At 49.5% G+C, this 26,100-nt stretch overlaps 1 protein-coding gene across 1 annotated transcript in view; it reads left to right on the top strand.

Annotated features, from left to right (window-relative positions):
• Positions 1 to 26,100, top strand: part of LOC139264685 (regulator of G-protein signaling 22-like) — a 425,112-nt gene that overhangs the window by 295,213 nt on the left and 103,799 nt on the right. The window contains exon 16 of the mRNA XM_070881635.1: positions 13,598 to 13,723. Within this exon, the coding sequence (XP_070737736.1) occupies positions 13,598 to 13,723 (126 nt within the window). The remainder of the gene's footprint in view (positions 1 to 13,597; positions 13,724 to 26,100) is intronic.

Below are 26,100 nucleotides of genomic sequence, written 5' to 3'. Positions count from 1 at the left end.
CTACAGCCGGGCCTTCCAGGCCCAGAGCTGGCCGAGGATGTCCTGCAAGGCCATCTGTAGTCCCTGGCCCTGATACTTAGCAGCCTTCCACCAACCGTGCTGCAGCCATTGGGGAGACACTACATAGGGTGAGTAGAAAGGTAAAGGCAGTGTTAAGAGGGGATATAAGGTCTTGCACAAGGGTGAATAGTAAATTTAATTGTGTATGTGGTTAATGTTTTCAGATCAAAATTTAATTGGAATGTTGCATATTTGATGATGTCTCACATTTCAGTTTTAGGGTGCGGTATGAGATGAGAAATTGATGTAATAATTGGGACGCGCCGACTAATCGGGAAATGGCCTAGAATTCATTGGAACCGAAGTCTGGTGAGGTGCTCACGGACCGCCCTTGTAGAAGGCCGATTGAGTGCCTGCCTCCTCCATCACTGCTGTTGCTGCTCCTGTTCCTCCTCTTTGTCCTCCTCCTCCTGCTCTTCCTCGTCGTCCTCCTTCTCCTCCTCCTGAGGTGGTGGAGTTATGCCTGGTGGCAATGGCTGCACCCTCATGATGGCCAAGTTGTGCAGCATGCAGCAGCAGATGAAAAGGGACACCCGCACAGCCGACTACTGGAGGATTCCCCCGAGCGGCCAAGGCAACGGAACCGTTGCTTGAGCATTCCGATAGTCTGCTCAATGATGTTCCTGGTGGCAGCATGGCTCTCATTATATGAGTGCTGGGCACGAGTGGTGGGGTTGTGGAGGGGAGGCATGAGCCAGGTGGAGAGTGGATAGCCCTTATCTCTGAGAAGCCAGCCGCGAGCTTGATGTGGTGGCTGGAAGAGAGCTGGCACACCGGTCTGGCACAGGATGAAGGCATTGCCGCTGCTGCCAGATAGCGACGGTGAGGATCTGGCATGTGTGGTCACACACCAACTGCACATTAAGTGAGTAGTGTCCGCAAAGCGAAGTGGGTGCAGTCAATGGCGCCCTGCAGTGTGGGGAGGCCCGCTATCCTGGCAAAGCCACATGCATGCTCATGCTGCTTCTCTCTGGTCATGGGGAAGGAAATGTATGTAATCCCTTCTCCTTCTGTGAAGACAATCTGTGACTTAATGATGCAGCAATGGGAGATGTTGGAGAGGTCTCCTGTTGCACACCAGAAGGATCCACTGGCACAGAAATTGAGCGCGATGTTGACCTTTATTGCCACTAAGAGAGCAGTCCTCACCCTGGTCTGTTGTTCGAACTCTGGTTGCAGGAGGTGGAAAAGCTCCATGACCACGTCCTTGCTGAAGCGCAGCCCTCAAACACACTGTTCCTCCATGAAATTGATGTCGAAGAACTGCTGCGGAATACCCTGGAGGGTAAGGTCTCCTGATGAGAGCCCTGTTGGCCCTCCTCCTCCTGCCACATTTTACTGTCTTTCTCTGTGCCTCTGTTGCTTCCAACGGTGACACTGCAGCGTGAGGTCCAGTGCCAGCACAGCCCGCATGAAACAATATAAATGTTGGAGTTTCAAATTTGCCCTCAATGATAGTCATGAATCTTTAAGTTCCACAACACTCCTTCAACTGTAAATCACTCAAAACGCCTGTCTGCCTATTTGAAACTAAGAAGGAAATATTATTGGCCGACTAAAACTTCACCGGATGTTGGCGCCTAGAAAGAACGCTCCTCCAACCAACATACGACTGAAACCTGACTACTGAAGCTGTCGTCAGCGCTAAACCAGGGGGCGAGGGTCAATTTGTGTTCCAGGGCACTGCGCATGGTGATGACATCAGCATCGGCGAGCGCAGCACAGCGGGACACTACATGTTACCGCCGCCGCAAAACCGCGCCAAAATTATCATGAGAGGCTATTCACGCCACGTCCGGTCGCAAACTCATTTACGCCCCATTAGCACCCCCCCCCCCCACGTTAGCACCCCCAGGGGGGGGTTACAAATTAATCCAATTTCTCCCCCTAAAAAACTGAACTCTGAAAGACTGAGGGGCGAAATTTCCCTGTTTTGCACTCCCGCTAAACTGTTTTCGCCCGGGCGGGGGTGGTGGGGGGGGGGGGCGGGGGAGGGCGATACTGGCTTCCGCGAAATTGTTGTAGCACTGCACGCTGCCGGTAGCGTCCCGGGCCAGTGCGCAACTGTATTCTATGTCAATATTATTTTTAATAAAATCAACTGGTAATGTCATAAAATTCTATACAAGTTCAAATATTATTGCACCTTGATGAAAAATTGAATTCCTGCTGCTTAAAATTCCACTCCCAGCCATTGGTCATCTGCTTCTTCGCCCCGTAATCTTGAGGTGATTCAAAACTCTTCTGTCCGTGTCCTAACTCACATCAAGTCCCGTTCACCCATCACCCCTGAGCACGCTGACCGACATTGGCTCCCGATTAAGCAATGACTCGATTTAAAAATTCTCATCATTGTTTTCAAATCCCTCCATGACCTCACCCCTCCCTATCACTGCAAACTCCAGCTGCCTTACAATCCTCTGATATTTCTGCACTCCCCCAATTCTGGCCTCTTACACACCCCCGGATTTTACTAGCTCTTCCATTGGTGGCTTCGCCTTCAGCTGCTGAGGCTCTAAACTCTGGAATTCGCTCCTTAAATCTTTCCACCTTGCTGCCTCTTTCCTCATTTAAGACGCTCCTTGAAACCTTTGGCCAAGCTTTTGGTCACCTGCCTAATATCTCCTTCTGTGGCGCGGTGTGAAATTTTAGTTTGATAACACTCTTGTGCAGTGCTTTTTGAAGTTTTACTACATTAAAGGCGCTAACGGGGTGCAAATCATTTTTTGTCTGGGCGATTGCTGCCAGAAAAATTGGCCTAGGTTTTTTGGAGGCGTTACCAGGTACCGCCTGCTCATGCTGGTAGTGGCCCGCTCCGATGCGGTCATTGTTGCCGTGCGCCACCTTGTTACTGCCTCGTTACTGCCTGCCCCCCGCCCTCCCCCCTTAAATTTGGCTTCTCCTCCTCAGGTACCACCTGGTGCTGACAACGACAGCTTCAGCTGTTGAGATGCAGGTGGGAGGCAGTTGAAGATATAGGGGCCGAAATTGTCCCTTTCCTGAAGGCCTCTTAACACCAGAAAGCAGCGGCCACACTGCAGAGTGCAATGGCCACTGACTTTTCATGAAATGGCCGCCATTATCAAAATTCCGGTCCTGTATTATCCCAGCGGTGACCCGCTCCCCTCCCTAACGCCCCGCTGCTCCTGATCCATGCTAAGTGCATCATGACAGTGTGCACCGCCGATATACCCGTCCCACTCCTGACGGCGAAATTCTGGGCGGTGCCAAAACAAGCTTTTTCGCGGCGGTGCAGTGAGGCTGAGGCTTTCTGCAATGGCGGTGCAGCTCCCCTTAAAGGAGAGGACCTACTGCCGCTGCCACCATGTTTTTTTTTTGTAGGCCGACTGCCATGTTGGTTCGACAATTATGCCCCGGGTTCGGCCAGGCCACCAACAGGCAGCCTGGCACCCCGTCTTGGGTGTCAGGCTGCTGACCCAGCCGAAACCCTCCATGGTGGTCCAGTGCACCAAAGTTAAAACATCGCAGAGACTTTCCCCTTTAAGTGAAGGGGAGCGCTGTGGTGACATGTTGCAGTGATAACGTCATCACGTCGGTCACCACACTCCCCCACCACCCCACCCCCCGCAACTTCCGTCCCTCTGGTGTACTCATCGCCCCAACTTCCGCCCCCATTATGAGCGACTTCTGTTCTGCCTGAAAAGAAAACAAAGAGCAGAATTTCACTCAAGAGGCCACCTCAATCACCGCGGCGGTAAAAACCATGTGCCCCCTTTCAGGCAGAGGACAATTTTGGGGCCATGCTATTTAAAGGTGCCATTTTGTCGAAAACGTTTCTGTCAGCCATTATTATTTCCAGCTTGCTGACAGATAGGCAGAGTGCCTGTTGCAAGGATTGTAGCAATTTTCACCTCAAGGATTGTTCTGGCTCTTAAGCATTGATTAGTTTAATTCAGGGCATATTTGACTCTGCAACATTTATTTTGTTTCATGGAGGCTGTGTTGGCACTCGACCTCCTGCTGCGACATCACCTTCGGAGGTTACTGTTGTATCTGTAATACACTTATGAGTGACTCCACGAGGCAATGTGATGTACTCAAACTGTAGTGACCTTGGTCCTTTACTCGTAACTCCAGAGTGAGGCACAAGCATGGTGGGCAGCATTTTATACTGGGCCCTGCACACCTATGCAGGTGACCCTTACGTCTCCCACCGCAGTGCCCTCAGATGGACAGCCTCTGCCATAGGGGCAGGAAACCCCGGTCTCCAGCAGTTGCATCGTCTAGTGGTGCCAGCATAGTATATACACAGTGTACACCTTATTGACAGTGCATCAGGTAAACAAGTCTCCATCTTATGCAACTATACAGTGACTACACAGAGAGTATACCTATAGCCTGCATATATAACATCACTCTCCCCCAAGTCCTTTGTGCCAATTACCTTTGCACTATGCGCTCTGGCTTAGCTCTCCCCAGACTTAAGTGCTAATAGCCCTTGTACCTTGGCTGTGCTTTGGCTTGGCTCTCTCCCTGTTAACCCCCAAGTCCTTTTGCTACAACATTGTGTAGTGGTTACCAGTTTGGATGGTTCGATGATGCAGTGGAGGTTCCAGTGGTTTCTGGATGTGATCCATGTGTGTGTCCATGGCTACATACATCCATTTCCCCCCTCCCCCCGGCCTATTACATTAACATACAGGATCAGACAGTGCAAATACAAAGAAAGGAAGTTACAGTTTGTATCATGACACGTTGGTTCAGTGACTTACATTCGTTACGTTTTGCGGTCATGCGCCAGGATTGGGTAGATTGCATTCATGGTTCAGTCATGGTCAGTACTGAGGTAGCAGTGCAGGTACACGAGGTCACAGGTTCCAGAGCAACCAGACGGGTTCCTAGTCATCTGATTGCGGCGCTGCACCCTCTGCTAGCGGGGTAGGCATGGTTCACCTAGCCAGGACTCAGGGCCTTTGCCGTTGTCTATTGGTGGGCAGAGCCACAGATGTGTGTGGCCTCCCTGTCCTCCTTTGAGGGCTGCAGAATCTTCTGCCTGCCTGTGTTGGGAACCTGGCTGTTCCAGGTCCCATTTGGGGAACTCGTTGGTTCTGACCTTTCGCTCCTGGACATGGCCGAGATAGCGACTGGGTCTGGGGGCTGCGCCGTCTCCACCCGGGTGGTGGGCAACGGTGGATGACTGCACGTATTGGAGCCGTTTTCATTTCCAGGTCCGTGGTGAATAGTGCCATCGGGTGCCTGCAGCGTGGGATAGACCTGGGACAGGGCATCAGGATCAGCGCCGTTACCCTCCCGAATTCACTCGCTTTCTACTTTTGGGGACACTTCATTCCCGACATCTTGCAACAACATTTTGTTCTTTACATTAGGAATAGTACCTTCATCTCGCAACAACATTTTGTTCACAATTTTAATCGGTTCATTACATTGATTGCCATGCATACAATGTCTCTTTAAGTTCAGTTGGTTGCAGGTCTCCTTTAAGAGAACCCTGCTGGCTTTCCCTAATCAAATCCTCTGTTAGACACCACGTGTTGGTCCCTCAGCGTTGCATCTCGTGATATGGCCACGCTGCACCTCGTTGCAGCAGGGATGCCATCTTGTCTCTGTCCTCGAGGTCGACTGCCTTGATCCTTCTCTCCCGCGATTCTGCCACGAAAGCTGGAAGAGTGCCTGTGAATTCAATCTTCCTCCCCAGGAGTCCTGCCACTGGAACCGGGAAGGTACTTTTAGGTCGTTCCGGTCGGATCATTGCCACGCAATCGTGATGGATGGTCTGTGCCTCAGGTGCTGCGCTGGTCTGTTCTCTGGTGCCTGGCCCAAGCGAAGGTGAGGTTTTGCTCTGCCTCTGAGCACGGGGGACATCGATTGCTGAAGTGAAGAAGTCTTCCCATTTTCACTGGATCTTCCTCATCCACCTTCTTCTGAGTAGCATTGGACCATCACCTGCAACAATCCACAGAGATAACGTGCACCACGCCATTATGGATTACACTTACATCCGCACTACCAAGGACTGGGATCAGCTCCTTGGTGTAGGTGCACAACTTTTCCTGTACTGGAACCAGCTCGGGTCATTTTTCGTTCCATAGCCTCTCAAAGGCATCCTGGCTCATCACTGACTGGCTCGCTCCCGTGTTCACTTCCATGAAGACTGGAACGCCATTTATCTCGACTTCCATCTTCACTGGAGGACAATTGGTGCTGCAGATTTACACTCCATACACTTCATCTTGGGGCTGAGCTGCCTCTCTGGCCAAATCATCATACTCCCCATTGATTCAAAGTCATCTACCAACCCCTCTGCTAGGCAGTGAGTTTTTTTTTTCTTTTACACATATGCTGGAGGTGGCCCTTCATGTTCCAGGCTTTGCATACGTACTCAGCAAACCGACACTGGTGAGCCCTATGGTTTTCTCCACAACGTCAGCATGGTGCTACTCGATTAGCAACCCTCGGCGGATTCTGAGTTCTGGAACCCTGAGGTCTGTGCTCTCTGCCCTGGGCAGAGCCACGTTCTACAGTCTTGCCTGTGAAAGGCACCATTCTGTGCACAGTACTTGCCGGATTTGAGTCCACAGGATGAATAATTTGCTTGGTGCTGCAGGTCGAGGTCATGAACGCCTGACTGATGCTGATGGCCTTCTGCAAGTTGACTGTGGTGTCGGCAGATAATAGGTTGTGAAGGAGACCTTCATGGCCAATTCCTAGAACGAAGATGTCTCGCAATGCTTTGTTGAGGTGCGTGCCAAAATCACACAGTGCCGCAAGTCTCCTGAAGGCGGCAGCATATTTTGCAATCTCCTGGCCCTCGGGTCTGCGGTGAGTGTAGAATCTGTGCCTGGCCGTGAGGATGCTCTCTATTGGTTTTAGTTGGTCGTGAATTAATTCAGTCAGCTCATCGTGTGTCTTATCCGTGGCCTTCGTGGGTGCCAGCAAGTCCCTGATGAGGCGGTAGACCTTGGGCCCACAACTGGTCAGCAGTATAGCCTTGCACTTCTCCGCCGATGCATCCGTCTCCCCTGCCAGGTCGTTTGCCACGAAATATAGTTCGAGCCTTTCCGTGAAGGCATCCCAATCATCACCCTCTGTGAAGTCTTTTAGTGTGCCAAAGATAGCCATAATTGCGTGAAAGTCCGTATTCTCGTCGCCAGTTGTATCTGTAATGCACTTATGAATGACTCCACGAGGCAATGTGTTGTACTCAAACTGTAGTGACCTTGGTCCTTTTTTCGTCACTCCAGAGTGAGGCACAAGCATGGTGGGCAGCCTTTTATACTGGGCCCTGCATACCTATGCAGGTGACCCTCAGGTCTCCCATCGCAGTGCCCTCAGGTGAACAGCCTCTGCCACAGGGGCAGGAAACCCTGGTCTCCACCAGTTGCACCCTCTAGTGCTGCCAACATAATATATACACAGTGTACACCTTATTGATAGTACATCAGGTAAGAAGTCTCCATCTTATGCAACTATACAGTGACTACACAGAGAGTATATCTATAGTCTGTATATATAAAAGTTACTTAGGCGGAGACAAAGGCAGAGACAAAGGCAGAGAAAAAGAGAGCAATACAAAGAGAAAGACAAGGAGAAGCAGATGCAGCAATATAAGGAGAAAGGCAAATAGAGAGACAGGGAGAAAGGCACAGAGAGAGACAAGGAGAAAGGCACAGAGAGAGACAAGGAGAAAGGTACAGAGAGAGATGGAGAAGGACAAGGACAAAGACAAGAGAAAGGTATAGAGAGAGAGAGAGGGAGAAAGACAGGTAGAAGGACAGCAAGATGTGGCCAGAGGGATAAGGCGCAATGGGGCTGGCAACAGGAGACTTTACCCTCCCAGAATATTCCGGCAGCAGTTCTCCTACATCAATTTCACCGAGGAGCAGTGTGTTCGAAGACTGCGCTTCAGAAAGGATGTGGTCACAGAGCTCCACTATTTCCTGCAACCAGACCACAAGCCTCAGACCTGAGTGAGGATGGCTCTCTCAGTGGCAGTCAAGGTCACCATCGGTCTCAATTTCTACACCAATGGATCCTTCCAGTAAGCAACAGGAGACATCTCCAACATCTCTCAGTTTACCATCCATTGTTCCATCCGCAAAATCAAAGATGTTCTCTACAGAAGAAGGGACTATGGGGCTGAAATTGGTGGACATACTGCCGCATACCGCCTGTGGACCGCCCAAAATCCCGAAATTGATCAAACAATACCCACATACTGCCCACATACCGCCCGATGAGAAATTCATCAGCAACATACCGCCGGGCAGTATGCATACTGTCCGCCCACATGGAGCACCCTACAGACCGCCTAAAAGCCCAACATTGGTAGCATACCGCCGACATACCACCGGAGCTACACACTATATGTCGATGGTATGTCGATGGTATGTAAACTACGATGTTCCTCCCCGCTCCCGCCCCCCCCTCAGAGATCTATTCCTCCCCCACCCCCCGCCCAGCGATCAAGTCCTCCTCCCCCGAGATCTAATCCCCCCCGAGATCTAATCCCCCCCAGGGAGATCTAATCCCCCCAGTGATTTAGTCCTCCCCCCAGAGATCTAATCCCCCCCCCAGAGATCTAATCCCACCACCCCCCGCAGAGATCTATTCCGCCATCCCCCCAAAAAAACGCAAAAATAATTAAATCACATTATAAATAAATCAAAAACACTGCACAAAACAATTGAAAATCTAAACTTACCTGGAGACACTTACCTGTGATCCGATGTCGGCAGTCTCTGACCTCTGGACTGCTCTTCTCCGGTGGGGGGCAGGGGGGCGACGGAGGTCGATGGTAGAGCGCGTGCGCAGAACTTGGGACCCAAAAGAGTCCCGAGTCCCTGACAACTTACCCTGCACCGTTGGAGCACACCATCCATCGAACTCCTCTGACACACCGCTCAGGTCCGCCCAGACCAATGTTGCCAGCACTCTGCCCCAGCGGTACCGGGCAGTGAAAACTGACCAACCACTGCGAGACCGCTGAGAATTGGGTAGGCCACCAAAGTCGGGCCCTATATTTCCTTCCCCATGAGCAGAGAGAAGCAGCATGAGCGGGCGTGTGAATTCATCAGGATATGGCTTCCCCAAGGTGCAGGGCAACATTGACTGCACCCACGTCACTTTGAGGGCACCGCATCACAATCCTGAGATCTTCCGTAACCGCAAAGGTTACTGATTGTGCAGCACACATGCCGCATCCTCACCATCAATGCGCGCTATCCTGGAAACACCCACGATGTCTTCATCCTGCGCCAGACCGCTGTGCCAGCTCTCTTCCAGCCATCACATCAAGCATGCAGCTGGCTGCTCGGAGACAAGGGCTATCCGCCTTCCACCTGGCTCATGACTCTCCTCCATAACCACTTCTGCCCAGCTCTCATACAATGAGAACCATGCTGCCACCAAGAGCATCATTGAGCAGACCATCAGAGTGCTGAAGGAACGGTTCCGCTGCCTTGATCACTCGGGAGGAGTCCGCCAGTACTCGTCAAAGTGGGTGTCCCTATTCGTCGTCGTCTGCTGCATACCGCGCAACCTGGCCATCATGAGGGTACAGCCATTTCCACCAGGCATAGCCGCACCACCTCAGGAGGAGGAGAACCAGGAGGAGCAAGAGGAGGAGCAACTGCAGGAGATCGAGGAGGAAAAGGAGCAGCAACATCCACGATATAGGAAGCACCGACTCCATCATGATCCTGCAAGGGAGGTCCGCGACCACCTCATCAGTGCTCATTTCCACTGATTTCCATCCCACTTCCCAAGTTCCTCCAGACGTCCCATCACCACATCAATTTGCCCTTCCATACCAAAACCCCAGAACTGATATGAGAGACAACTGCAAACATTAAACTTTCCAATCAACATTTATAAAACAACAATAAAATGTATAAATGTGTATTTATTCATCACCCTTGTGCATTTCCTTATATCCCCTCTTTCGTTGACCTATTCTAATGCTCCTCCGCAGTGTGGCCTCTGTGGCTGCAGCATGGTTGGTGGAAGGTTGCTGTGTGTCAGGGCCAGAGACAACAGATGGCCTTGCAGGACACCCTCGGCGTTGCTTCTGCCTGGGGCTGGAAGGCTCGGCTGTAGAATGCATCACCTCAGGCTGGGCGGTGGCAGACTAGGCTGGCTGGGTGACAGGTAGTGACAAGTGCAATGGAGTGACAGTGGTGGGATCAGGAATGCTGTCATCCTAAGTGAGGACAGCAGGTTGTTGCTCCACTGACCCACTGCCACTCCTTCGGAGCAGTACCTCAGCATCCCCACCAATTGCTGATTGCTGGGCTGCTGTGACACCATGAGATTCCCAGATGACTGTGGTAGACCCAGCGGCGATGGCAAAAGTCAGAGCTTGCGTGGCATGCAGCTGGGACTGCATGACAGCACCAAGACGTTGCGTTGCTTCCGCCTATGCCACAATGAAGCTGCCACATCGGCTATGACACGAGCCCTGAGGTCTGGATCTGCATGGTCTGTCTGGGAGTCCACCATCGTCTGCACACTGGCAATGATGGGCTCCATGGTACATGCAGAGCTCTGTACAATGCGGGAGGTAGACTCCTCCACACTATTTACCACTGCTGACAGGCTCTCGGGCAACCTTGCCATTGCACCTATCATGTCAGAGTGCATGGCCACCATCCTTTGTTTGAATGCCTTACCATAGAGGTCCTTATTGGAATCCTGTGCAACAGAACCCACGCCCTCTGGGGAGATGGCTCTGAGGTTCCCTTTCCCCTTGACCGTGCTGCAGCCCACTAGGCCCCAGTACATCACCCAGTGCAGACCCCTCTACTAACCTAACCTCTATGGCACGCGCAGTGCCAGTATCTGAGCTGGTGCCTGCAGGCGAGAGAATCAATGACGCAGTGTTTGGCTCCTCCTGCTCCTCCCCTTCCTCATTCTCGTCCCCCTCTTCTCCCTCATGACTCAGTTGGGGGGGGCTCAGGGACAGGCTGGTAATCTGCTGCATGGTTATCTGAAAGCATAAATGGCACAAGAGTCGTGTTAAGGTGAGGGCCAGGGTGCAGGAACAGAGCAAGGAAGGCAGACAGTATGAGGAGCTGGAAAGTGATAAGGTCTTCTGGTTTAACGGGGAAGTAGGATGTGAAGAGCGGATAAAAATACCATTGTTGCCCCCAGCGGGTTCAACGTCTCCGCCAGCCACAGTGCCCACCACTTGGAGGCCATTGAGCTGCAGCACTCACTCCTCCAAGTCAGTCAGCGGGCCCAGTTCAGCTTCACCCCCTTCAGTCCGCTGCTGCTCCCCTCTGTTATGTGCCACCTTGGCCTGCAAAAGAAAGAAGCCTGTGTGAGTCAGTGTCCAGCTATTTATGCGGAAGATATGCATCCCGTGGTTGAATAGCTGTGAATGTAGGCAAGGCGTGAAATGAGGATGTGATTGTGAGTAGGTACAGAAATTTGGTGGTTGCCTGTTGGTTTAAGTGCTGGTTTGCAGAGTGTGCACAGACAGGCTCAGAGGCTGGTATGTAAGAGTTGAGCAAACATGTACTCACCTTGACCACCCAACTGAAGTCATTTAATTTATTCCGGCACTGTGTTGGGCTTGTGTCGATCACAGTGCTGGCCAACACCTCCGAAGCCACCTCTGTCCATATGGCCCTAAAAACCTGCACCGTTGGCCTTCTCCCAGATGGAGGGAACAGTGTATTCCTTCTCTCCACTGCCCCCACCAATGTCTCCAATTTGCAACAGCCATCTCAGAACTTCCAGCTCTCAGTGAAGTCTAGCAATGATGAAAATGACCAGGTACTGCCTCAAACAACATCCCCTTTAAGAATTGGAATGAGCAGGAGACTGATGATTGCTGAATGAGAATCACCTGAAATTGGGCGCAGCTCTGGTCATAGCGCTGCAACCATCATATCAAGGATGACTTGCTTCCACGCCAAAAAGAGATGAGTTCACAGGTGTTTCAATGAAGGACCTAATATTCCAGATCCCAAATTACATCCTGAAGGGTGGAAGATGCCTGTGCGTGGATTTTTTTAATGTGTGGTGGCCATTGCACACAGACTTGACAGAGGATTACCCAAGACGACTGGAGACCAGCTCTGCTGCACGAACCTAGTGTGCACACATATCACAGTGTGGGCTGGCCCGTGCTGACCCTGGGCCATCGCCTCTTCTGGGCCCTAAACTCATGCCTCTCCTGGGATCCGATCACGTCGCTCCATGATCGCTCGCCACTCCTGCGCCTCGACCTCGCCGCTCCTGCTGTATCTGCCCACGCTCCAATCACCGACGTGGACCTTGATGACATCCAATCCCGTTGCTCTCTTCGCTGCCGTCGCCCTCCTGCACCAGCTCGTGCTGTACCTTGCAGTGGAATGCCACCACGCATTCCATGCAACAGCGCCCCACTGAGGCCATTAGTGCCTCAGATACCGCCTGCCTTCATTTCCACAATTTTGCAGTCCATCTCGCCGGACGCTATCCTTCCACAAAGTTAAAAGTTAACACCCCAAATGGGGCACTGCCGAATTTCGCCCCATTAGTGAAAGGATGTGGAGTTTGATGTTCAGCTCAGGATCATGCAGGGCACTAGCTGCACTCAACGGGGGAGTAGCAAGAGATAGTGAGAAAGTTAGGGCCTGAATTTGATGAAGGCCTCCGCCCGCCCAAGTGCTACCCAAAGGACCGCCGATGGCTGCCAAGGTCCCTGACGGTTCTTTGGGCAGGGTTTTCATCACCCATGTCCCTCGAAGGTCAGCGGGTGGCAAACCTGTGATGTACACCGCCAATCTGGGCAGCAGCTGGCGAGAGCTCTCATTCGGCGGTAGAGGCGCTTACCACCCAAGTGCCGCCGAGGATGGAGTCGGGCCCACGGAGGGTCAAAGAATTAAAAATAAAAAGCATCAAAAACAAAAAAAAACATCTGATGACCTTCAGGGGATGACATCCAGGTAAGTACCTGTAAAGAAATAATTTAAATAAACTTCACTAACATTTCTTGCAGCATCTTCACACTTACCATTGAGGACAGAGCTGCCTGCATTTAGCGGTCCACCGCTGTCCTGCCACCGACTCTAGATGACTCCCGCCCGCATGAATATGGCATCTTGGCGAGCGGGAGTGTACTTACGGGCATCGACCGTCCACTGACGTTGGCGGGCGCTTCCCGGCGGCTCTCCCCTCCTGCTCGCTCCAGGCCACGACGAAAGTGGCACTGGGCGGTTTGACCAGAGGAATGTTGGCGGCAGTGGGTGGTAAGGCCATCAATTTCGGCCCCTTCATTGCAAAGGTGTAGAATTTTAGGTAAGGAGCAGAGCTTTAGGTGGAATGTAGCGTTTTTGGTCGGAACAGAACATAATGGTTTCAGCCTTGGTAATGTTGAGGTGAAGGAAATTCATAGTGATTTAACACTTGATAACAGCTGAACATTTGAGCACCACAGTGGTTGGGAGTCAAGGGATCAAGCATGATGGTGGAGAGGTAAAGCTGAGTGTCATCAGTATACACTTAAAACTGGACTGTTTTTATGCTTACTGACACTGAATTAGAGTCCTGCTTGTGTGTGTTTCTGTAGATGCGGATCACAAAATACCAAGAGGCTGTATGCAATTACAAAATGGAAAACCTGTTGCATGCCCTACACCATGAAAGCAAAACTGGATACATCTTCACAGATTTTTGCGAGAAAACAAGAAATCCGGTAAGCGAAATAAACCTTGGTTTAGTGGTCAGAGAGCTCTTTTATGTATTCTTTAGTCAATTTGAGAACAGAACTGAAATCTGACTTCCACTTGAGAATTAAAACAACCTATTTGCAAGCTGGTCGGTTGCAGGACTTAATGTTGCCATGGCGGTTCCAGGTAAATTCATCATCTGCTCCTAATTTTCTATATTACTTTATTGTGCAATACTAGCCACATCTTGATCTAGATTTCAATAGCACTTCAATATTTTTTTTACATAGATGGGCTGGATTTTTGACTTTTGAGATTTCGGTCCTGAAACCGCCTGGAAAAAGTTTGCGTCTCATCGACAAAATTCGGCAAGAAATGAGGTTCCATGATCGGGGGCGCAAAATCAGGCATTACACAAGGAAGTTTTGCGCCCCAGCCAAAAATCGCGGCATTAAAAAAGTTTTGTTGATTTAAGGAACTTCATTGTTGTTCAGTGCCCAACAACATAACGTTGTATATTGTAAGGTTTTCTTTTGGTGGGGGGAGTTTTTGTTACTTTGTTACTTTGTTACATTAAACTTTAGATTTCATCCTTTGCCATTGGTGTCTTGTGTATCATACCAACGTTCACCGGAGATGTGCCTTTATGGGGGCGCAAAGCAAGTCTAGTATTAGCTCCATCCCTCAGTTTCCTCCATGTATGAGAACTGGTCCATTATGAGCTGGTGACGTGTGACTCTTGGTCCGGCAGCATCTCCATGTTGCCTCCCCCGTGGATGGTGTAGCTATCCAATGGGGGCCTCGCCAAGCTCCTCTTCGTCGTCCTCCTCCTCCTGAGGTGGGACTGCAACCCCTAGTAGCAATGCCTGGCCCCTCATGATGGCCATGTTGTGCAACATGCAGCACACCACAATGAATTCAGATACCTGTTGAGGGGAGTATTGAAAGCTACCTCCAGAGCGGTCCAGGCATCGGTCTTCCTACAGGAGATGGCATATCTCTGTCAGCACTTCTTTTCGGAAGCACAGCCTTCTTACACACTGCTCCTCAGAGAGCTGGAGGTATGAGTGTAGGTGCCTGTAAACCCGTGGGGGGGGTAAGCCCTCGTCCCCAGACGTCTTCAGCCTCTCCTCATCCGTAGCCCGACATCACCAAGATCCCTTGATGTATCCTAACACTGCTTAGCATGGAGGATGATATGCTGGTGAACTAGTAATGCCCCCATTAAATTCTTTCAGCAAGATGTAAGGACACTGTAATGGCAGAAAAAATTGACGCTTTCAAGTTGGAGCTTCACGCAGCATGTTGTGCGCAACTGTTGCAGTCAATGGGCTGGATTTTCAGCTCGCTTGCGCTTCTGTTAGTGCACTGGAGGGGCGGTAAAGGCTGTTTCTACACGTTACGGCAGGCGTCCAGATTTTAGCGCCCGGTCGGCAAATTCGGCTCATGGTTTGAGGCGACTTACCGCCCCACCCTCTAGTTTCACTGAGATCATGACGTCAATCGTCATGCAATACTCCACCAGCACTTCATTTTACACCGGCACGAGGAAACGCCTAAAGAAACAGGTGATCCCAGAGTGCAGCAGGCGGTATTGGTGGCATGTTTAAAAGGGGGGAGGAGGATCGTACATCGCAGGGCATATTAGGGGTGAAATTCGGTAGTGCTGCATTTGGGGGGCCAAATATTACCTGTTCGAACATTTAGGGGTCGAAATTCAGTCTCTTACGCTGTCCGTTACTGCCGGAGAGCGGCGGCTAATGGACATCTAAGTACTTAACGTCAGCGCCGACCGGGTTCCTGGGCTGTCGGAAAATTTAGGTGGGCGGTCGCTACCCATGTGGTGACGTCATCGAGCGTGCAACGCCCCCTTCCCACCGCCACTGGGAAATTAGGTGAGTACGGTGATGTGATATATACATCACTAACACACAAATTACTACAAGATGGCTCCAAATGAAAACTGTGAAATAAATTCTAGCCGCTCCACATATGCCCTGAAAGTCTCTTTATCATGATGGAACTCGCCCAAGCACCCGATTATTCCCAGAGGTGTGGCTATCTGGACTCTGACAATGTGAACAGTGTGGTTGAAATTTACCTTGGATTTGTAGCTGTGCTGCAAAACAAAGAATCTCTCAAAGTCACTCTGTTTGTTGGCTGGATCATCCACCAATAAATATTTCACCTAGAAAATCTGATTATCCCATCCTCGTCGCCAATATGATATATTCTTTACGACATCACTAACACACACATTACTACAAGATGGCTCCAACTTGAAACTGTGATCATGTGACTTGTCACATGACACTTTTATTGTTATACACCAGTAGTTGCATACCACAGTAGTCCACTAGGTGGAGCAGTAGTCCACTGGGTGGAGCTATATTACACTTCTCGCTCCTTATTGAAGAAGTAATCATAACTAAATAATCATCATACATAATTTGCATCATTTACACAATAAAAGATATCGACTTATTTTGCCACATTTACAAATCAAACTTAACCACTTGTTTTCTGTTTCGAAGCTCTTGAACAGAACTTTCCAAACATGGTGTCAAAAGGGGATGTCATTTCAGGCAACACCTGGTCATTTTCATCATTGACTGAGAGTTGCAAGGAAGGTGTGCAATGGCTGCTCCAGTACCTCTGAAAAGGGCCACTTGTTTCAATGACCTGGCATTGTAGACCTTGGTGGGTGCAGTGGAGAAAAGTAGGGATGCGCTGTTCCCTCCATCTGGGAGAAGGCCAACGCCACAGGTTTTTAGGGCCATATGCGTAGAGGTGGCCGTGGAGGTATCAGCCAGCACCGTGGTCGACAGAAGCCCAACACAATGATGCAAGAAATTCAATTACCTCAGTCAAGTGGTCAAGGTGAGTACATAGAAACATAGGAACATAGAAAATAGGTGCAGGAGTAGGCCATTCGGCCCTTCGAGCCTTCACCACCATTCAATAAGATCATGGCTGATCATTCAACCGCAGTACCCCTTTCCTGCTTTCTCTCCATACCGCTTGATTCCTTTAGCCATAAGGGCCATATGTAACTCACTTTTGAATATATTGAACGAACTGGCTTCAACAACTTTCTGCGGTAGAGAATTCCACAGGTTAACAACTCTCTGAGTGAAGAAGTTTCTCTTCATCTCGGTCCTAAATGACTTACCGCTTATCCTTAGACTGTGACCCCTGGTTCTGGACTACCCCAGCATCGGGAACATTCTTCCTGCCTCTAACCTGTCCAATCCTGTCAGAATTTTGTATGTTTCTATGAGATCCCCTCTCATTCTTCTAAACTCCAGTGAATACAAGCCCAGTCGATCCAGTCTCTCCTCATATGTCAGTCCTGCCATCCCGGGAATCAGTCCGGTGAACCTTTGCTGCGCTCCCTCAACAGCAAGAACATTCTTCCTCAGATTAGGAGACCAAAACTGAACACAATATTCCAGGTGTGGCCTCACCAAGGCCGTGTACAACTGCAGCAAGACATCCCTACTCCTATATTCAAATCCTCAAGCTATGAAGGCCAACATTCCATTTGCCTTCTTCATCACCTGCTGTACCTGCTTGCCAACATTCAATGACTGATGAACCCAGGTCTCATTGCACCTCCCCTTTTCCTAATCTGTCACCATTCAGATAATATTCTGCCTTCCTGTTTTTGCTACCAAAGTGGTTAACCTCACATTTATCCACATTATACTGCATCTGCCCTGCATTTTCCCACTCACCTAACCTGTCCAAGTCACCCTGCAGCCTCTTAGCATCCTCCTGCCAGCTCACACCGCCACCCAGCTTAGTGTCATCTGCAAACTTGGAGATATTACTTTCAATTTCTTCATCTAAATCAGTATTGCAAATAGCTGGGATCCCAGCACTGAGCCCTGCGGCACCGCACTAGTCACTGCCTGCCATTCTGAAAAGGACCCATTTGTTCCGACTCCTGATTCCTGTCTGCCAACCAGTTCTCTATCCACATCAATACATTACCCCCAATACCATGTGCTTTAATTTTGCACACCAATCTCTTGTGTGGGACCTTGTCAAAAGCCTTTTGAAAGTCCAAATACACCACATCCACTGGTTCTCCCTTGTCCACTCTACTCGTTACATCCTCAAAAACTTCCAGAAGATTTGTCAAGCATGATTCCCCTTTCATAAATCCATGTTGACTTCGACCGATCCTGTCACTGCTTTCCAAATATTCTGCTATTTCATCTTTAATAATTGATTCCAACATTTTCCCCACCACCGATGTCAGGCTAACCGGTCTATAATTCGTTGTTTTCTCTCTCCCTCCTTTTTTAAAATGTGGTGTTATATTAGCTGCCTTCCAGTCCATAGGAACTGATCCAGAGTCAATAGAATGTTGGAAAATGATCATCAAGGCATCCACTATTTCTAACGTCACTTCCTTAAGTACTCTGGGATGCAGACTATCAGGCCCTGGGGATTTATCGGCCTTCAATCCCATCAATTTCCCTAACACAATTTCCTAACTAATAAGGATTCCCTTCAGTTCTTCCTTCTCGCTAAACCCTCGAATGCCTAGTATTTCCGGAAGGTTATTTGTGTCTTCCTCAGTGAAGACAGAACCAAATTATTTGTTGAATTGGTCTGCCATTTCTTTGTTCCCCATTATAAATTCACCTGATTCTGACTGCAAGGGACCTACATTTGTCTTCACTAACCTTTTCTCTTCACATATCTATGGAAGCTTTTGCAGTCAATTTTTATGTTCCCTGCAAGCTTCCTCTCATACACTATTGTCCCCCTCCTAATTAAGCCCTTTGTCCTCCTCTGCTGAATACTAAATTTCTCCCAGTCCTCAGGTTTGCTGCTTTTTCTGGCTGATTTATATGCCTCTTCCTTGGAGTTAACACTATCCATAATTTCCCTTGTTAGTTGCCCCATCTTATTTTTACTCCAGACAGGGATGTACAATTGTTGGAAGTTCATCCATACAATCTATAAATGTCTGCCATTGCTTATCCACCGTCAACCCTTTAAGTATCATTTGCCAGTCTATCCTAGCCAATTCAGGTCTTACCTTTCCTTAAGTTCAGGACCTTAATCTCTGAATTAACTGTGTCACTCTCCATCTTACTAAAGATTTCTACCATATTATGGTCACTCTTCCCCAAGGGGCCTTGCACAACAAGATTGCTAATTAGTCCTCTCTCATTACATAACACCCAGTCAAGGATGGCCAGCTCTCTAGTTGGTTCCTCGACATATTAGTCTAGAAAACAATCCCTAATACACTCCAGGATATCCTCCTCCACCGTAATGTTACCAGTTTGGTTAGCCCAATCTATATGTAGATTAAAGTCGCCCATGATAACTGCTGTATCTTTATTGCACGCATTTCTAATTTCTTGTTTGATGCCATCCCCAACCTCACTACTATTGTTTTGTGGTCTGTACACAACTCCCACTCGCGTTTTCTGCCCTTTGGTATTCTGCAGCTCTACCCATACAGATTCCACATCATCCAAGCTAATATACTTCCTTACTATTATGTTAATTTCCTCTTTAACCAGCAACGCTACCCCACCTCCTTTTCCTTTCTGTCTATCCTTCCTGAATATTGAATACCCCTGGATGTTGAGTTCCCAGCCTTGGTCACCCTGGAGCCATGTCTCCGTAATCCCAATTATATCATATTCATTAATAGTTGCCTGCGCAGTTAATTCGTCCACCTTATTACGAATACTCCTTGCATTGAGACACAGAGCCTTCAGGCTTGTCTTTTTAACACCCTTTTTAACACTCTTTGTCCCTTTAGAATTAAGCTGTAATGTGGCCCTTTTTGATTTTTGCCTTGGATTTCTCTGCCCTCCACTTTTACTTTTCTCCTTTCTATTTTTTGCTTCTGCCCCCATTTTATTTCCCTCTGTATCCTGCATTGATTCCCATTCCCCTGCCATATTAGTTTAACCCCTCCCCAACAGCACTAGCAAACACTCCCCCTAGGACATCGGTTCTGGTCCTGCCCAGGTGCAGACCGTCCGTTTTGTATTGGTCCCACCTCCCCCAGAACTGGTTCCAATGTCCCAGGAATTTGAATCCCTCCCTCTTGCACCATTCTTCAAGCTACGTGTTCATCTTAACTATCCTGCTATTTCTACTCTGACTAGCACGTGGCACTGGTAGCAATCCTGAGATTATTACCTTTGAGGCCCTACTTTTTAATTTAACTCCTAGCTCCCTAAATTCAGCTTGTAGGACCTCATCCCGTTTTTTATCTATATCGTTGGTACCTATATGCACCACGACAACTGGCTGTTCACCATCCCCCTCCAGAATGCCCTGCAGCCGTTCTGAGACATCCTTGACCCTTGCACCAGGGAGGCAACATACCATCCTGGAGTCTCGGTTGCAATTGCAGAAATGCCTATCTTTTCCCCTTACAATAGAATCCCCTACCACTATAGCTCTCCCATTCTTTTTCCTGCCCTCCTGTGCAGCAGAGCCACCCCTGGTCCCATGGACTTGGCTGCTGCTGCCTGCCCCTGATGAGTCATCTTCCCCAACAGTACCCAAGGGGTGTATCTGTTTTGGCGGGAGATGACCGCAGAGGACCCCTGCACTACCTTCCTTCCACTGCTCTGCCTGATGGTCACCCATTCCCTATCTGCCTTTGTAACCTTTACCTGCGGTGTCACCAACTCACTAAACATGCTATTCATGACATCATCAGCATTGCGGATGCTCCAGAGTGAATCCAAGTGCAGCTCCAGTGCCGCAATGCGATCTGTCAGGAGCTGCAGCTGGATATACTTCCTGCACATGTAGTTGTCAGGGACAGAAGTGTCCCTGATTTCCCACATAACACAGGAGGAACATGACACAGGTCTGGGCTCTCCTGCCATGACTTGACCCTTAAATTAATTTAATTTGGCAACAATGCCAAAGGTTTCTTACTGATAAGGAAAAGAAAAAGAAAAACTATTTACCAATCACCAGCCAATCACTTACCCCCTTGGCTGTGACATCACACTTTGATTTATTTTTACTTCTTTTTTGCCCTTTCTCCCTGCTGCAGCTGCACCAGCTAGCTCCTCCTCGACACTGCTGCTCCCTCCGACTGCTGGGCCTTTTATGGGCCTCCCCACGACTCACCGCTCTCCTCAACGCTGCTGCTCCCTCCGACTGCTGGGTCATCTATGGGCCTCCCCACGACTCACCACTCCTCCTCGACGCTGCTGCTCCCTCCGACTGCTGGGCCTTTTATGGGCCTCCCCACGACTCACCGCTCCTCCTCGACGTGCCGCTCCCTCCCACTGCTGGGCCTTTTATGTCACAACTCTTATATGCCAGCCTCTAAGCCTCTGTCTGTGCACTTGCTGTAAACCAGCAGGCAACCACCAAGCATCTGTACCTACTCACAGTCACATCCTCATTTCATGCCTTGCCTACATTCACATTTATTTAACCATGGCAGGCATATCTTCCATATACATAACTGAATTCTTACTCACACAGGTTCCTTTCTTTTGCAGGCCAAGATGGCACACAACAGAAAGGAGCAGTAGTGGACTGGAGGGGGTGAAGCTGAACTGTGCCAGCTGACAGACCTGGAGGAGTGAATACTGTGGCTCATTGGCCTGCAGGTGGTGGGTACTGCGGCCACCAGCGACGTCGAGCCCACTGGGGCAACAATGGTATCTTTATCTCGTCTTCTCATCCCACTTCCCCATTAAACCAGAAGGGTTTCCAACTCCTCATATTGTATGGCTTCTTTGCTCCATTCCTGCCCCTCTGCCCTCACCTTAACGCGGCTCTTGTGCCATTTATGCCTTCAGATAACCATGCAGCAGATGACCAGTCTGTACCTGAGCGCCCCCCCATGCCGCCAACCAAGTCATGAGAGTGAAGAAGAGAGGAACGATGATGAGGAGGAGCCAAGCACTTTGTCACTGCTTCTCTCACCCACAGATACAAGCTCAGATACAGGCACTATGCGCTCCTTAGTGGTTAGCTTAGTAGAGGGGTCTGCACTGGGTGCCTAGTGGGCTGCAGCACGGTCAAGGAGAAAGGGAACTTCGGGAGCCATTCCCAGAGGGCGTGTTCACGCGCGTATTCTGCTGCACAGGGCTCAGGTGAGGACCTTGATGGGGAGACGTTCACACAAAGGGTGATGGCCATACACTCCGCCATGATAGGTGCAATGGCATCAGATCAGATTAATACTCTGTAGTCCTGCCATATCCAGTCGTGAATGGTGGTGGACCATTAAACAATTAACGGGGGGAGTAGGCTCCATGAAGATCCCCGTCCTCAATGAGGGCGGAACCCAGCACGTGAGTGCAAAAGACAAGGCTGATGTGTTTACAACCATCTTCAGCCAGAAGTGCCGAGTGGATAATCCATATTGGCCTCCACCTAAGGTCCCCACCATCACAAAAGCCAATCTTCACCCAATTCGATTCACTCCACATGATATGAAGAAACGACTGAGCACACAGGTTACAGCAAAGGCTATGAGCCCCGACTACATCCCGGCTGTTGTGCTGAAGATTCATGCTCCAGGCCAAACCTCTAGCCAAGCTATTCCAGTACAGCTACAACACTGGCATCTATCTGACAATTTGGAAAACTGCCCAGGTATGTCCTGTCCACAAAATGCAGGACAAATCCAATCCGACCAATTACCACCCCATCTGTTTGGTCTCAATCACCAGCAAAGTGATGGAAGGTGCCGTCGACAGTGCTATCAAGCGGCACTTACTCACCAATAACCTGCTCACCGATGCCCAGTTTGGGTTCCGCCAGGACCACTCGGCTCCGGATCTCATTACAGCCTTGGTCCAAGCATGGACAAAAGAGCTGAATTCCAGAGGTGAGGTGAGAGCGACTGCGTTTGACATCAAGGCAGCATTTGACCGAGTGTGGCATCAAAGAGCCCTAATAAAACTGAAGTCAATGGAAATCAGGGGGGAAACTCTCCACTGGCTAGAGACATACCTAACACAAAGGAAGATGGTTGCGGTGGTTGGAGGTCAATCATCACAACCCCAGGACATTGCTGCAGGAGTTCCTCAGGGCAGTGTCCTTGGCCCAACCATCTTCAGCTGCTTCATTAATGACCTTCCCTCCATCATAAGGTCAGAAGTGGGTGGTTCGCTGATGTCTGCACAGTGTTCAGTGCCATTCACAACTCCTCAGATAATGAAACAGTCCATGCCCACATGCAGCAAGACTGGACGACATTCAGGCTTGGGCTGATAAGTGGCAAGTAACATTTGCATCACACAAGTGCCAGGCAATGACTATCTCCAATAAGCAAGCATCTAACCATTGCCCTTGACATTCAACAGCATTACCATCACCAAATCCTCACCATCAACATCCTAGGGGTCACCATTGACCAGAAACTTAAATGAACCAGCCACATAAATACTGTGGCAACAAGAGCAGGTCAGAGGCTGAGTATTCTGTGGCAAGTGTCTCGCCTCCTGACTCCCCAAAGCCTTTCCATCACAAGTCAGGAGTGTGATGGAATACTCTCTACTTGCCTGGATGAGTGTAGCTCCAACAACACTTAAGAAGCTCGACACCATGCAGGACAAAGCAGCCAGCTTGATTGGCACCCCATCTACCAACTTAAACATTCACTCCCTCCATCACCGACATACCGTGGCTGCAGTGTGTACCATCTTCAAAATGCACTGCAGCAACTCATCAAGGCTTCTTTGGAAGCACCTCCCAAACCTGCAACCTCTGCCACCTTGAAGGACAAGGGCAGCAGGGCACATGGGAGCACCACCACCTCCACGTTCCCCTCCAAGTCACATACCACCCTGACTTGGGACTCTCTTCCTAACAGCACTGTGGGAGTACCTTCACCACATGGACTGCAGCGGTTCAAGAAGGTGGCTCACCAGCATCTTCTCAAGGGCAATTAGGGATGGGCAATAAATGCTGGCCCTGCCTGCGACGCCTACATCCCATAAACACATTTTTAAAAAGGGTGCCTGAGAGCCTGTCGGATGTAGTAAGGAGCGTAGAGGAGCCATCTCCCGCATTGAGCACAGCTCTGCGCACACCATGGAGCCCATCAATGCCAATGTGCAGACTATGGTGGATTCCCAGAGAGATTGTGCAGATCCAGACCGCATGGTGTGTGTCATGGGCGATATGGCAGCTTCCACTGCAACACAGGCGGAAGCAACACAATGTTTTGGTGATGTAATGGAGTCAATGGTTGCTTGCATGGAAGCTCAGACTGCTCTCATGCAATCTCAGATTGATGCCATGCAATGTCTTGGTGCTGTCATGCAGCTGCAGCTAGCATCGCCACTCGGCCAGCACAGTCGACTGGGGATCTCACGGTGTCGCAGCAGCTCAGCAATCTGTCCAGCAGCAAATTGATGGGGATGCTGAGGTGCTGCTCCAGGGGAGTAGCAGTTGGTCAGTGGAGCAGAAACCTGCTGACCTCTCTCAGGATGACAGCATTCCTGATCTCACCACTGCCACTTCACCATTGCACTTGTCGCTGCCTGTCACCCAGCCAGGCCAGACCGTCGCCTGCTGAGTCTGAGGTGTTGCAGTCTACAGCTGAGCCTTCCAGGCCCAGAGCTGGTCAAGGACATCCTGCAAGGCCATCTGTAATCTCTGGCCCTGACATACAGCCACCAGCCATGCTGCTGCCACAAGGGACATACTGTGGATGAGTATTCGAATAGATCAACGAAAGAGCAGATATAAAGAAATGCACACAGGTGATGAATAAATACACAGTTAAACATTTTATTTTTGTTTGATAAATGTTGATTGGAATGTTTAATGTTTGCTGTTGTCTCTCATTTCAGTCTTGGGGCTTTGGTATGAAAGGGCAAATTGATGTGGTGATGGACACATCCAGAGGAACTGGAAAGTTGGATGGAAATCAGTGGAAGGGAGCTCTGATGAGACGGTCTTGCAGGATCTTGATGGAGTCGCTGCCTCCCCCATCGCAGGTGTTGCTGATCCTGCTCCTCCTGGTCCTCCTCCTCCTCCTGAGGTGGTATGGCTATGCCTGCTGGCAATTGTTGCACATTCATGATGGCGAGGTTGTACAGTATGCAGCAGACCATGACGAATAGGAACACCCGCTCAGGCGAGTACTGCAGGACTCCTACCAAGTGGTCAAGAGAGCGGAACTGTTCCTTCAGTACTTCAATGGTCTGCTCAATGAGGTTCCCGGTGAAGGCATGGCTCTTAATATTTGAGTGCTGAGCAGGGGTAGTGGGGTTGTGCAGGGGAGTCATGAGCCAAGTGGATAGCACGGGACTCCAAGCAGCCAGCTCGCTATCCTGGCAAAGCCACATGCTGCTTGTCTCCGCACATGTGGAAGGAGATGTAGTCCCTCATAAAGGTAACCTATGTGTGGAGGCGGAAGACGTGAGTATGGTTCTTAATGTATACTTTGCGTCTGTTTTCACAAAAGGGTGGGGTGATGCAGACTTTGCAATCAGGGAGTTGGAGTGTAAAATATTAGATGAAATAAACATAGTGGGAGAGGAAGTATTAGTGGGGTTAGCAGCCTTGAGAGTGGATAAATCTCCAGGCCCAGATGAAATGTATCCCAGGCTGTTAAGAGAAACAGGAGAGGAAATAGCAGAGGCTCTGACCATTATTTTCCAATCCTCTCTGGCTACAGATGTGGTGCCAGATGACTGGAGGACTCATAACATTGTACCGTTATTGAAAGAGGGAGAAAGGGATCGACTGAGTAATTACAGGCCAGTCAGCCTAACCTCAGTGGTGGGAAAATCATTGGAAAAAATTGCTTTTTGAGGTATATGTCAATGATTTAGACTTGAATGTAGGGGACATGATGAACAGTGACCTGCATTTAAGGAGATATTTCATAACTCTCAAAAAAGTGGTCAAAACTAGTGGGAGGACAGAAGATTGGGAAGCTTTTAAAAGCCAGCAAAGAATAACTAAAAAAATGATTAAAAAAGGGAAGATAGACTATGAAAGTAAACTAGCACGAAATATAAAAACAGATAGCAAGAGTTTCTACAGGTATATAAAAAGGAAAAGAGTGACTAAAGTAAATGTTGGTCCCTTAGAGGACGAGACCGGGAATTAGTGATGGGCAACATGGAGATGGCAGAAACTCTGAACAAATATTTTATATCAGTCTTTACGGTAGTGAAACTAAAAATATCCCAACAGTGGATAGTCCAGGGGCTACAGCGGGAGGAGGAACTTAATACAATCACAATCATTAAGGAGGTGGTACTTAGTAAGATAATGGGACTAAAGGCGGATAAATCCCCTGGACCTGATGGCTTGCATCCTAGGGTCTTAAGAGAAGTAGCAGCAGGGATAGCGGATGCATTGGTTGTAATTTACCAACATTCCCTTAATTCTGGGGAGGTCCCAGCAGATTGGAAAACTG

The sequence above is a fragment of the Pristiophorus japonicus genome, chromosome 1 (assembly GCF_044704955.1).
Source record: "Pristiophorus japonicus isolate sPriJap1 chromosome 1, sPriJap1.hap1, whole genome shotgun sequence".
Taxonomy (NCBI): Eukaryota; Metazoa; Chordata; class Chondrichthyes; family Pristiophoridae; genus Pristiophorus; species Pristiophorus japonicus.
The sequence above is the reverse complement of the archived record's forward strand: the minus strand, read 5'-3'. Positions and strand labels throughout refer to the sequence as shown.